A 13272-nucleotide genomic window follows, 5' to 3' on the forward strand; every position below is an offset into this window, starting at 1 on the left:
TGAGAGCAGCTCTAGCAGGGCAAAAATTTGAATCTGACAAACTGACTTGTTAGAAAGGTGGCGGTGCCACTTTGAAAGTCACTGAGCTTTTTAGTAAGGCCATGACTGTGTGCTCTATTTTATGCAACTGGTGTGGCTGAAATAGCCAAATTCACTCATTTGAAGGGGTGTCCATATACTTTTGTATATAGTGTATCTATATTTTTTAAATAGCTTTTTGTCCGGCATCTCCCAAATACACTGTCAGCAGTAGTTACCTATTGATCTGACTGTGAGCTGGGGTAGTTTGTTTCATATCTCAGGGCCTCGAGAGTGCGGAGTTACCGCCGTTTGAGAGAGTGAGAATTTGTCGCACAAAAAGGTAAATCCGGTGGAGAAGGCGAACATAATGAACAAAGGCAGGCGCCATTATGAATCAGTCAGATCAAGAATATAAGCATTCTGAGTTATCAACGCTGGGAGCAATATTTAGATGTTGAACCGTAATTGATTTTATTGTTTTTATTTATTTTATTTCACCTTTATTTAACCAGGTAGGCTAGTTGAGAGCAAGTTCTCATTTACAACTGCGACCTGGCTAAGATAAAGCAAAGCAGTGCGACACAAACAACACAGAGTTACACATGGAATAAACAAACAGAGTCAATAATACAATAGAAAAAGTCTATATACGATGTGTGCAAATGAGGTAGGATAAGGGAGGTAAGGCAATAAATAGGCCATAGTGGTGAAATAATTACAAATATAGCAATTAAACACTGGAGTGAAAGATGTGCAGAAGATGAGTTTGCAAGTAGAGATACTGGGGTGAAAAGGAGCAAAATAAATAACAGTATGGGGATGAGGTAGTTAGATGGGCTATTTACAGATGAGCTATGTACAGGTGCAGTGATCTGTGAGCTGCTCTGACAGCTGGTTCTTATAAAGCTAGTGAGGGAGATATGGGTCTCCAGCTTCAGGGATCTTTACAGTTCGTTCCAGTCATTGGCAGCAGAGAACTGGATGGAAAGGCGGCCGAAGTAGGAATTGGCTTTGGGGGTGACCAGTGAAATATACCTGCTGGAGCGCGTGCTACGGGTGGGTGCTGCTATAGTGACCATGGAGCTGAGATAAGGCAGGGCTTTACCTTTACCTAGCAAAGACTTATAGATGACCTGGTTGCAGTGGTGGGTAGTATATGGGGCTTTGGTGACAAAACGGGTGGCACTGTGATAGACTGCATCCAATTTGTACAATATGTGTACAATATATATACATACATATATACGGAACTCGGTGTCCTCACAGGTAATAGTTACAGCCATGTTGGAAATCCATTTAAACAACTGCGGGTCTAATAATGTCGGAATAAGTAAGTGTAAGCCATATTGACCTCCTCTGGTAGATGTATGAAAGTGCAGATGAAAAGAAGAACCACCTTGCCAGAGATGAGCAAGGCGAAATCTATGGACATTTCTATATGTGTACATGTACATACTTTTCCTTAGTTAAATAGTAAATTATAACATTATTCTTACAATACGTTAAATCATTCAATTTTCTATGAATTTGTTTTGCAAACATAATGTTCAGTGTCCAGGGGAAGGGAGAACAGTGAAAATACCAAATCAGCTCCTTCCAGTCATTGGCTCCTATTCCCCTGATTGATCCACTGTTCATTTGCATCCCAAATGGAACCCTATTCCATATAGTCCACTATGGGCCTTGGTCAAAAGTGCACTATACATGGAACAGGGTGCCATTTTGGAAGAATTCCTAATGTAAAAATGCTGCAACCCATCAATGGCCCTACATGCTGTACCTAGACCACTCCGATCTCATGGGTAAATGCAACTGGTGATAGACATTAACATAATAGAACATCAAAAATCTATAAAAAATATTGCCAAACTGACTTTTCACCTTTAGACAGATCAGTAGGATTATATGCTTGTTGCCCTTGGTGACAGAAAAAAATCCATTCCTCATTCCTTTGATGTTGTCAGACTAAATGTACATGGAAAAAAAACATCACTACATACAATGCACCATTCCCAGCAAGCCTACTGGGTAGTAGTCATTAGTGCACAACATATCAAAACATGGCAAACCCTTTTCCAAAAGAAAATGAAAACAAGCGATTCGTAAAGGACAAAGTCAGGTGGTCCCTCCATGTTTCAGTACGTTTAGGGCCTAGTGAATATGACTGTTGTGTAAGGGAAATAAGTGGAGACTGTATTGAGGAATTGTACATTGAGCTAGTAACACTTTATCAGAGCAGAGGCAGCATGAATGATGTTACGACTCTGTTTGAAAATATAGTGGGGAAGGAGTTAGAGAGCCTGCTTTTCTGCTGGTTGATTACAAAACAACACAGGGTGACCAGCTGGCTAATGAATACGTGAGAACTGAATAAAACACTTGCTTTACTGTTTTTGTTACAGCATCCTTATGGAATTGTATCGATATGGGCAAATCTACTGTATATACAATGCTCTGTATACGTTTGGATTTTCCGCCGCTGCGTGTTTAACTGTGGGCGTCATCTTACTTCTGTATTCAATTTAAAACAGATGTATCTCAATCAATGACAGAAAACCAATTGAATCAGTAGACAAAGACACCATTCAATGTGCTTTACCAGTTCAGGGGGATGGGGGGTTAAATGGGATACCATGTTTTCGTCCTAAATGGCACCTTATTCCCTACGTATTGCTCTACTTTTGACCAAGGCCATTTGGGCTCTGGTCAAAAGTAGTGAACTATAGGGAATAGGGTGCCATTTGGGTCGCCTTCTATGGACGGCCTCCTGTTTATCTTGGCAGGAGGTGGATCCGGTGTGACCTCCATGACCTAATTTCCTCTGTTGATTTTTACTGGGGGCTGCAGTATAATAGGGTGCCATTTGGGACGATGGCACCCTACCAACCTATAACTTTGTCTCTGAGCTGAATCCTAGTTGTGGCCACATGTTTGTCAACCATACATTATATTGTTCTGAATAGGCTATAGGCCTACCAACTGTTTAACATTTTATTGGAATATCAATTCACTTATAATTGGCATTGGGAAAAACGTGTTATTTATTAACATTAACATTTATTGAGTGCTTGTTGAAAGCTTGCAACACAGAGGAAGGTCCCCCAAAAAGCTTGTAACACAGGAAGGGCCCCAAAAAAATTCAAAGACTCCAGTCACCCAAGTCATTGACTCTTCTCTCTGCTACCACACCGCAAGCGGGACTGGAGAGCCAATTCTAGGTCCAAAAGGCTCCTTAACAGCTTTAACCCCCAAGCCATAAGAGTGCTGAACAATTAATTAAATAGCTACCCGGACTCGACTAACCTGTACCCCCGCACATTGACTCAGTACAGGTACCCCCCTGTAGATAGCCTTGTTATAGTTATTTTATTGTTACTTTTTTAATTGTTTTATTTACTTTAGTTTATTTTGTAAATATTTTCATAACTCTATTTTTTGAACTGCATTGTTGGTTAGGGGTTGTAAGTAAGCATACTACACCTGTTGTATTTGGCGCACGAGACAAATACAATTTTAATTTAATTATTTTTCCACAAGGTGGCGGTATGATATTATTGAACTGCAGTAGCCTACCTGAAGCGTTGCTCCTGCTCTCATGAAGCTGCCTTGGCTTAATGAAGTTGCAGATACAACTTGAACTAAAGTCAGGATGCAGTTTATCAAATAGAATGAGAGGCATGACCACTGGGTCCCAATAACATCATGCTGGAAAATCCCTGTTTGGTTGGACAGTTTTTAAGAATAGATAAGTACATTTTTTGTGATGAACACTACATCTCCTGAATGTCCAAATTAACAAAAACAGTGATATGTATTTGCAAAACTATTTTTTATTTTTTATTATTATATATATGGATATTGGATCAACACAAACATGCCCCTCTGCGTAAAAGTAAACACGGGCTTCATTTTATAAGGTTTGAGATTCTTTACACCCAGGTCTCGCTCTTAAACGAGTGTTTTCGCCACAAGCAGGGGTCCTATTTGCAGTTTTCACATGCAACAGTGTCTCTATGCTTGTTAAGAAGATAAGCACGCTGTTTAAGCGCTTTCAGAGTAAACCGACCACACACTGGGACGTAATTACCTTCTAACGGGGAAGGCAGAGGGTCGGTCTAGTGGGCCTAGCGTGTTTGTTTGTAGTGCGTCCCAAATAGCACCCTATTCCCCATATAGTGCACTACTTTGACCAGGAACCATATGGCTCTGGTCAAAAGTAGTGCACTATAGGGAATAGGTTGCCCTTTGGGACCCAGTTCTACTGTCCCACTCCATCACTGTCTGACATCTTAATTATCAGGCCTAGGGCATATTGACAGTAAGATGGGGGCACCCAACCAATTATGCACACCAGTGGGTATTCTGAACTCTGCTCCACACAAACTTCAATAAGAATAGTAGTAGAATCTTTATAATTTCATATTCATATGAGGTCAGTGCCACGTCCATGCAGTCTGATAGCCTGCCTACACTTTATTCAAGCGAGACCTAGGCAGTATTTGACGTTTCATTGGGTCGTCAGTATTAATTGGGGGCAGAAGACGCAAGACTTGTAACATAATTGTCGCACAGAGGGGTTCCGTCGAGAGAGGATTACTCAAACAGACCACCTGTAAAGGCTTTCATTGCCATTTCAATGTTATTCCGAATCCTTCCCGTGGTCGCATCTCCAATACGTAAAAGTGTACTGTTTTCACCAATGCTACCCAAAAGGAACCCGATATCCATACACAAGTAGGGATACGTTTCTATGAATTATAATTGTTTGACAATTTAAGAATAGGCTTTCTAACTTATCCAAAAATCTATTCTCATGGCAGGAAGACAACAAAAGCAAATTTGCTAAATGTAGCCTACAGCTTTGGCACAGAATGACTACCAAGACGCACAGGTAAACATTTTATAAAAATGGTTTTATTCTCAAAATAAAGATCTTCTATCAAAGTTAATTATACACATTTACAATCTCGTATAGCCCTACATTTTATATACAAATGTACAATGTTTTTACATGAATAATTATATAAATACATTAAACACCAACAAAACCCGTATGAGACAGCATACTTCAAACCATCTTTGCTAAGCAAATTTTACAGGTTAAAATGAGACAAACGCCAAGTCTCTCTTTCGAATTAATAAATGGTGTGTTTAAGACAATATGGTTATTTGTAATAAGGAATAGAACAGTAGATATAACCTTGAATTTCCGCCTATCGAAAAAATATCACTGTATTGTGTATGTCATTGAACTGGTCCTCAACAGTAAGCATAGAATCACATCTCATTATATTTACATGGTTCTAAACTGGTGTGGTCTCATTGAGTAAGAAGAGAAATCATTACGTGCTCGTTAATGTGTTAATTTGAACACGCTGATGGACAATCCCAACATAATTAGATGTCTATTCTTCCTTTTCAAACCCGAGACAATGGCATCTGTTTGGGACAAGAGACAGAGCTCGCAGTGCCAGACCTCCACGTCAGTCCCGTGCTAACGTCACTGTACATTGACCCGCTCGTGGTCTTGCTGGCCCAACAGCAGCGGGTGCAAAATTTCCTCCAGGATTCTAAAGTTTTCCCCGACCAGACCCACGCGCCGGACGTGATGCCAACCAAAAGGCACATGAAATATTTGAGCATGAACACAGCGTAGTCTGGCTTTTGCATTTCATGCTCCGACAAGCAGGAACAGTTATTGGTTATTTCCCAAGTATGTCTGTTGTGCTGCTCATAGAAGTAACAGGCTACTATAATCGTGGCTGGGACAGTGTAAAGCACTGTAAAAATACCTATTCTGATCATCAGTCTCTCCAACTTGTCTGTTTTCGTCCCTCCTTGCTTTATAACACTCCGGATCCGGAACAGTGACACAAATCCAGCCAGGAGAAACATAGTCCCAATGAACAGATAGATAACCAACGGCGCCAAAACAAAGCCCCTGAGGTTATCCAAGTTCTGATTGCCAACGTAGCATATTCCAGCCACGGGGTCCCCGTCCACTGAACTCAACGCCAACACAGCTATTGATTTCATGCTGGGTATCAGCCAGGCAGCTAAATGAAAATACTGGGAGTAACTGGCTATGGCCTCATTCCCCCACTTCATCCCCGCAGCCAGAAACCAAGTAAGGGACAGAATAACCCACCAAATAGAACTTGCCATGCCGAAGAAGTAGATGAGTAGAAATACAATGGTACAAAGCGCAGGGCCGGTGGTCTCGTAGTGGATGTGTTCGGTATCATGCTCCATGTTACAAGCCACTTGTTCATGTCCAGCAATTAGTCTGACAATGTAACCGACGGAGACAAACATGTAACAAGCAGAGAGGAAAATAATGGGTCTCTCCGGATATTTGAACCGCTCCATGTCGATTAAGAAAGTTGCCACTGTTGCAAAAGTGGAGATAAAACATAACACGGACCATAGTCCTATCCAAAATGCAGTAAATGTCCTTTCGTCTTGGGAGAAGTAAGGATTGTGGCAGGGCATGGCACAGTTCAGAGTCTGTCCCGTTTTAACTCTGTTATATAGAGGATGACTGTCACTGTTGACTTGAACCATGGGCGCGCGGCAGTGACACCGGGGTTCGCAAGGAGAACTCTGAGGTTTGTGTTTACTAGGAACATTCGAACGCCCGTGTCCATTCTTCTTTCGTGGGTTTATTGGTTTAACGGGGCGGTTTGTGGGCTTTGCAACAACTGGAGAAACAGTCGTTGTCTCGCTTCTGTTATAGTCCATGCACAATGTATCTTGGTTACCCTGCACTGGTAATACATCGCATCTCATTCTGTCTGGCCATGGGAATCCGTACTGCCTCATCAGAGGCGCGCAGCCTGCCTTGGCTCTCTCGCAGACACTCCGACACGGCGGCAGGGGCTTCTTGTAGTCCTCCAGGCAAATAGGAGTGTACATGCTACAGAGAAAAAACTTCAGGTCCGGAGAACACTTGATTTCCACCAGGGGCCAAAACTGGTGCACCTCCAGCCCTGCCTCGTCCTGTGTGTCGTGATTGAACTGGTTGGGCATGTAGGTGTAGTTGTAGCCGATTCCTTTGCATAGAGGCACGGATATCTCCTGGCATTGTAGCTCCTTCGCCGCGGCGCAGCTCGACCTGTGTAGAACGAGTGCAAAAAGCATGCACCACCCCAGCAGCTGACACTCCATCCTCATTCACTGTTGAATTCGTCTGCTTCAAAGTGCCAGCGAACTTGCGCTTGCAAGTAGGCTGTAGAGTCCGATTATTCCAGAGATGCGGGTAAACTCATCCTTGGCGCAGACGGTGTTTTTGGGGATAAGCAAGCCTTCGGGTGTCTTCTGGCTGGTATAATGTTAGGGAATCCAAACATCACATCGTTTATTCTCTGTTTACGTTATTTTGTTAAAAAAAAAACTACCACTCTTCTCCGTCTGCTGTGGACTGTTGACTGACAGAATATAATTTACGCACCGATATCTCCATTTGGCACCACGGTTAATCGCTCGCTCTGCATGTTAACAGTTCTTGGCGAACGCATTTAATGGAATATATCTGGAGGGAGGCGCAGCGAAGTCACTCCCCCTATCGGAGCGTCTAATCACAGAGCGACAGGGCGGGGAACTAGGGAAGTCAATCAAGTGTTTTTCAAAGGTGTTTGTTTACGTTTTCCCCTTTTATAGAATAGTTTTAATTGCTTGGTCTTGGTTTATTCTTCCTCCCCCGTACAAAGCGATGCATAACGAGTTATTAAACGAGGGGGGGGGGGGGGGGGGGGGGGTTATTGAGTGAATTGAATTGGACATTGTGGCTAAATTAACTAACACGCTTCCGAGAACATTGTTCCCATTTGATTCGTTGCATTGCACTCCTTGGGTAACGTTAGGCCTTATTAGACTACAGTGTATGCATTTTCACGTTCAACATGATATTTACATTTCAGTCAATCATGGATACAATTATTTAAGAAAAACCTTCCAATCACAGATAAACCGGTCTATCTGATTTTAAAGGAACACGTTAATTGTAAACCTTTATTAACACTGTAGTAGGCATAGACCCAAGATAAATATTCAAACTTTAGGGGAGGGTGGAGACCCTGGGGGTTAATGTGAGATAGTTAGGAGACCCCAGGGGGTTGTCCTAAACTAAAGAAAAATGTGTTTGTCTTAATTGAGGTGCCATTGTTTGATTTAGGGCTTGGATAAGCCCCATGCTGAGGAGGTGATTAGTGAAATGTCTGCCAATGGCTAACAAACATGCTGAGGATGTGTGTCAATAGTCTAAGGCCCTATTCCCACTACGAGATATGAAGGAGATTCTGCTGAGTGGGGTGGCAAAAGAGAATTTTACTTTTTAATTCACACTACACCCTTGCCTTACCTTTCGTTGAGGTTGACAATGCAACATTCTTGGTCCACAGCCCAAATTCAAATCAAATGTTCAAATGTATTTATATTGCCTTTCTTACATCAGTAGATATATCAAAGTGCTGTACAGAAACCCAGCCTAAAACCCCAAACAGCAAGCAATGCAGGTGTAGAAGCACGGTGGCTAGGAAAAACTCCCTAGAAAGGCCAAAACCTAGGAAGGAACCAGGCTATGAAGTCCTTTTCTGGCTGTGCCGGGTGGAGATAAATAACAGAACATGGCCAAGATGTTCAAATGTTCATAAATGACCAGCATGGTCAAATAATAGTAATCACAGTGAACAGGTCAGGGTTCCATAGCCGCAGGCAGAACAGTTGAAACTGGAGCAGCAGCACGGCCAGGTGGACTGGGGACAACAAGGAGTCATCGTGCCAGGTAGTCCTGAGGCATGGTCCTAGGACTCAGGTCCTACGAGAGAGAGAGAGAGAAAGAAAGAGAGAGAGAATTGACCGTAAATATCACAGTAGCCACGAGTCAGTAAGCACAAACTATTCAACAATGACAGAAACTTTTCTTCTAAAACATTATTACACTATTGAATAATGCAACCAAACCAAATAACACTTGTGAGTAATGCAACAATTTACAAGCATGTAAGGGTTTATTTTCTCGTCTGTAGGCTACACTCATTACATTTTAGCTTCAAGACAGAAGCACAGAGTTGCTGTAGCAGCATGTCATCATCAGGTAATGAATGATTAACCCTCTCCATAGAATAGAATATAAAATACAGTAGGCCTAAATTACATTACAACAAACCAGGCTTCATTTTGATCAATATCATGCAAATCATTACATGTGGTAAAAGCAAATTGTGACTGAAAACGTGGGTATAAGGGAATTCACCAATAAGTGTGGTTTTACAGTGCCATCAGAAAGCATTAATAACCTTTGACATATTCCACATTTTCTTGTGTTATAGCCTGAATTCAAAACAGATGGAATATATATTTTCTCACCAATATACACACAATATCCCATAATGACAAAGTGTTAACATGTTTTTAGACATTTTTGCACATTTGTTGAAAATAAAATGCAGAAATATCTCATTTAGATAAATATTCACACCCCTTAGCTAAGACACTCCAAATCGAGTTCAGGTGCACCGAATGTCCTTTGATCATCCTTGAGATTTCACTACAACTTGATTGGAGTCCACCTGTGGCCTATTCAATTGTTTGGACATGATTTATAAAGAAACACACCTGTCTATATAACAGTTGACAGTGCATGTCAGAGCAGAAACTATTCCCTGAAGTCCAAGGAACTGTCCATAGATCTCTGAGATTAAATTGTGATATATCGAGGGAAGGGTATAACACAATTGCTAGAGTGATGAAAGTTTTGAAGAACACAGTTGTCTCCATCATTGGGAAAGTAAACAAATATGGAACTACCCAGACTCTGTCTAGAGCTGGCCATTCGACCAAACTGAGCAACCGGGCAAGAAGGACCATGATCAGGCAGGAGACCAAGAACCCAATGACCACTCTGACAGAACTACAGAGTTCCTTGGCTGAGATGGGAGAACCTGCCAGAAGGACAACAGTCTCTACAGCACTTCACCAATCTGGACTAAATGGGAGAGTGGCCAAAGGGAAGCCACACCTGAGAAAAAGGCACATGACAGCATGCCTGCGGATTGCAAAAAGCCACATGAAAGACTATGAGAGTATAAGGCAAAATATTCTGTGGTCTGATGAGACACAAATTTTACTATTTGGCCTGAATGCAAAGCTCTATGTCTGTAGAAAACCAGGCATAGCTCATTACCTATTTAACACCATCCCTACCGTGAAGCATGGTGGTGGCAGCATCATGCTATGGGGATGCTTTTCAGCGGCAGAGACTGGGAGACTGGTAAGGATAGAGATAACAATGAATGAAGCCAAATACAGGCAAATCCTTACTGAGAACCATCTTCAGAGTGCAAATGACCTTAGACTGGGGGTGAAGATTTACGATCCAAAAGGACAATGACCCGAAGCATACAGCCAAAGCAATGCTGGAATGGCTTCAGAACAAGAATGTGAAAGCCCTTGAGTGGCCCAGCCAAAGTCCAGACTTGAATCTCATTGAAAGTCTGTGGAAAGACTTGAAGATTGCTGTTCACCACCACTCCCCATCTAACTTAACAGAGCTTGAGAAAATCTGCAAGGAAGAATGGGAGAAAATCCCCAAATCTAAATGAGCAAAGCTTATACAGACATACCCAAGACGACTCAAAGCTGTAATCGTTGCCAAAGATGCTTCTACAAAGTATTAACTCAGTGGTGTGAATACTTATGTAAATTAGATATTTACAGTGCCTTGCGAAAGTATTCGGCCCCCTTGAACTTTGCGACCTTTTGCCACATTTCAGGCTTCAAACATAAAGATATAAAACTGTATTTTTTTGTGAAGAATCAACAACAAGTGGGACACAATCATGAAGTGGAAAGACATTTATTGGATATTTCAAACTTTTTTAACAAATCAAAAACTGAAAAATTGGGCGTGCAAAATTATTCAGCCCCTTTACTTTCAGTGCAGCAAATTCTCTCCAAAAGTTCAGTGAGGATCTCTGAATGATCCAATGTTGACCTAAATGACTAATGATGATAAATACAATCCACCTGTGTGTAATCAAGTCTCCGTATAAATGCACCTGCACTGTGATAGTCTCAGAGGTCCGTTAAAAGCGCAGAGAGCATCATGAAGAACAAGGAACACACCAGGCAGGTCCGAGATACTGTTGTGAAGAAGTTTAAAGCCGGATTTGGATACAAAAATAATTCCCAAGCTTTAAACATCCCAAGGAGCACTGTGCAAGCGATAATATTAAAATGGAAGGAGTATCAGACCACTGCAAATCTACCAAGACCTGGCCGTCCCTCTAAACTTTCAGCTCATACGAGGAGAAGACTGATCAGAGATGCAGCCAAGAGGCCCATGATCACTCTGGATGAACTGCAGAGATCTACAGCTGAGGTGGGAGACTCTGTCCATAGGAGAACAATCAGTCGTATATTGCACAAATCTGGCCTTTATGGAAGAGTGGCAAGAAGAAAGCCATTTCTTAAAGATATCCATAAAAAGTGTCGTTTAAAGTTTGCCACAAGCCACCTGGGAGACACACCAAACATGTGGAAGAAGGTGCTCTGGTCAGATGAAACCAAAATTGAACTTTTTGGCAACAATGCAAAACGTTATGTTTGGTGTAAAAGCAACACAGCTGAACACACCATCCCCACTGTCAAACATGGTGGTGGCAGCATCATGGTTTGGGCCTGCTTTTCTTCAGCAGGGACAGGGAAGATGGTTAAAATTGATGGGAAGATGGATGGAGCCAAATACAGGACCATTCTGGAAGAAAACCTGATGGAGTCTGCAAAAGACCTGAGACTGGGACGGAGATTTGTCTTCGAACAAGACAATGATCCAAAACATAAAGCAAAATCTACAATGGAATGGTTCAAAAATAAACATATCCAGGTGTTAGAATGGCCAAGTCAAAATCCAGACCTGAATCCAATCGAGAATCTGTGGAAAGAACTGAAAACTGCTGTTCACAAATGCTCTCCATCCAACCTCACTGAGCTCGAGCTGTTTTGCAAGGAGGAATGGGAAAAAATGTCAGTCTCTCGATGTGCAAAACTGATAGAGACATACCCCAAGCGACTTACAGCTGTAATCGCAGCAAAAGGTGGCGCTACAAAGTATTAACTTAAGGGGGCTGAATAATTTTGCACGCCCAATTTTTCAGTTTTTGATTTGTTAAAAAAGTTTGAAATATCCAATAAATGTCGTTCCACTTCATGATTGTGTCCCACTTGTTGTTGATTCTTCACAAAAAAATACAGTTTTATATCTTTATGTTTGAAGCCTGAAATGTGGCAAAAGGTCGCAAAGTTCAAGGGGGGCAAATACTTTCGCAAGGCACTGTATGTATTTCATTTGAAATAAATTAGCAAACATTTCTAAAAACATGTTTTAATTTTGTCTTTATGGGGTATTGTGTGTAGATGGGGCAGACAATTTGTTTTGTTTAATCCACTTTGAATTCAGGCTGTAACAAAACAACACAATGTGGAATAAGTCAAGAGGTATGAGTAATTTCTGAAGGCACTGTATATAGAAGCCCATACCCACCACCCCAAAAATTCAATAAAATGCTTCATGGTTTGTTAAGCTGCAGAATTAGTCAGTGCTTCAGTCTGATCAATTGTAGCCTACTGATAACAACCACAGCTGCAGGTAGTCTTGAGAAGCCATTGCGCTCTGTCCCATCTGGGCCTGGTCAGGTTTTAATATCCTAAGTTACGTATTTATAGCCTAAAATAGGCCCATTTATTTGTGTTCTGAGGAAATGGGAATGTGAGTAAATTTAATTTATATTTACACCTCAGGTGGTAAGGCTACCTAGGCCTTTTAAATCCAAAATGATTGACACACAATAGTATTGACACACTACTTGAGTATATTTTTAATGACAGATGCAAAGGCCTACACCAGGGGTATTCAACGCTTATCCTACGAGGTCCAGAGCCTGCTGGTTTTCTGTTCTACCTGATAATTAATTGCACACACCTGGTGTCCCAGATCTAAATCAGTCCCTGCTTAGAGGGTAACAATGAAAAAAATGCAGTGGAACTGGCTTCGAGGTCCAGAGTTGAGTTTGAAGGGCCTACACAATCCTGTTCGTTTTTGTCCAATCGCAGTTGTTGTCTCTTTGTCTGTGTAAAGAGTTTTAATGTTTTCATCCTCCCTAGGGCCAAAATTATGACCTGATTAGAAAAATTATCTGATCCCATCACAGCCCATATAAAACCACTTTTTACAGCTGATTTATTACTATCTCA

At 41.6% G+C, this 13272-nt stretch overlaps 1 protein-coding gene across 1 annotated transcript; it reads right to left on the reverse strand.

The window, feature by feature from the left end:
• Window positions 1-4919: 4919 nt before the first annotated feature.
• On the reverse strand, window positions 4920-7514 carry LOC139386697 (frizzled-8-like). Its single transcript, XM_071132518.1, has one exon. It carries the CDS (start codon window positions 7192-7194, stop codon window positions 5440-5442), a length of 1755 nt encoding a protein of 584 aa, XP_070988619.1. The 5' UTR covers window positions 7195-7514; the 3' UTR covers window positions 4920-5439.
• Between the last annotated feature and the right edge of the window lie 5758 nt (window positions 7515-13272).

Source organism: Oncorhynchus clarkii, chromosome 28, assembly GCF_045791955.1.
Source record: "Oncorhynchus clarkii lewisi isolate Uvic-CL-2024 chromosome 28, UVic_Ocla_1.0, whole genome shotgun sequence".
In the NCBI taxonomy this organism is placed as follows: Eukaryota; Metazoa; Chordata; class Actinopteri; order Salmoniformes; family Salmonidae; genus Oncorhynchus; species Oncorhynchus clarkii.